General features: G+C 66.2%; 1 protein-coding gene across 1 annotated transcript in view; it reads left to right on the forward strand.

The window, feature by feature from the left end:
• Window positions 1-60: 60 nt before the first annotated feature.
• Window positions 61-278, forward strand: part of LOC103781428 (ankyrin repeat and fibronectin type-III domain-containing protein 1-like) — a gene marked incomplete at both ends in the record, with an annotated part of 8024 nt that continues 7806 nt past the window's right edge. Inside the window, one exon of the mRNA XM_008949145.1 lies at window positions 61-188. Coding sequence (XP_008947393.1) covers window positions 61-188 — 128 coding nt within the window. The remainder of the gene's footprint in view (window positions 189-278) is intronic.

A 278-nucleotide genomic window follows, 5' to 3' on the forward strand; every position in this document is an offset into this window, starting at 1 on the left:
CCCCAGTAGCCTGTCCCTGCTCCAGGGCCATGCGGCAGCTCGGGGTCTGTCTCCTTTCAGTGGAGTGGAGCTGCTCCCCAACCTTCTCACCACCACTGGGGGAGGCTGTGATCGACAAGCTGAAGAACCTGGACCAGCCACCCTGGCAAGGGGGCAATCCCCTGCACGGGGTGCCTGGGTGGGGACATGTGAGCGAAAGGCAGAATGGGCCCATTCCCCGAGCAGTGACTGACCCTGTGTCCCCCACCCCGCGCCCGTCTCCTCCCCTGCTCCTCCCG

Source organism: Merops nubicus, unplaced genomic scaffold (genome assembly GCF_000691845.1).
Source record: "Merops nubicus isolate BGI_N331 unplaced genomic scaffold, ASM69184v1 scaffold26951, whole genome shotgun sequence".
In the NCBI taxonomy this organism is placed as follows: Eukaryota; Metazoa; Chordata; class Aves; order Coraciiformes; family Meropidae; genus Merops; species Merops nubicus.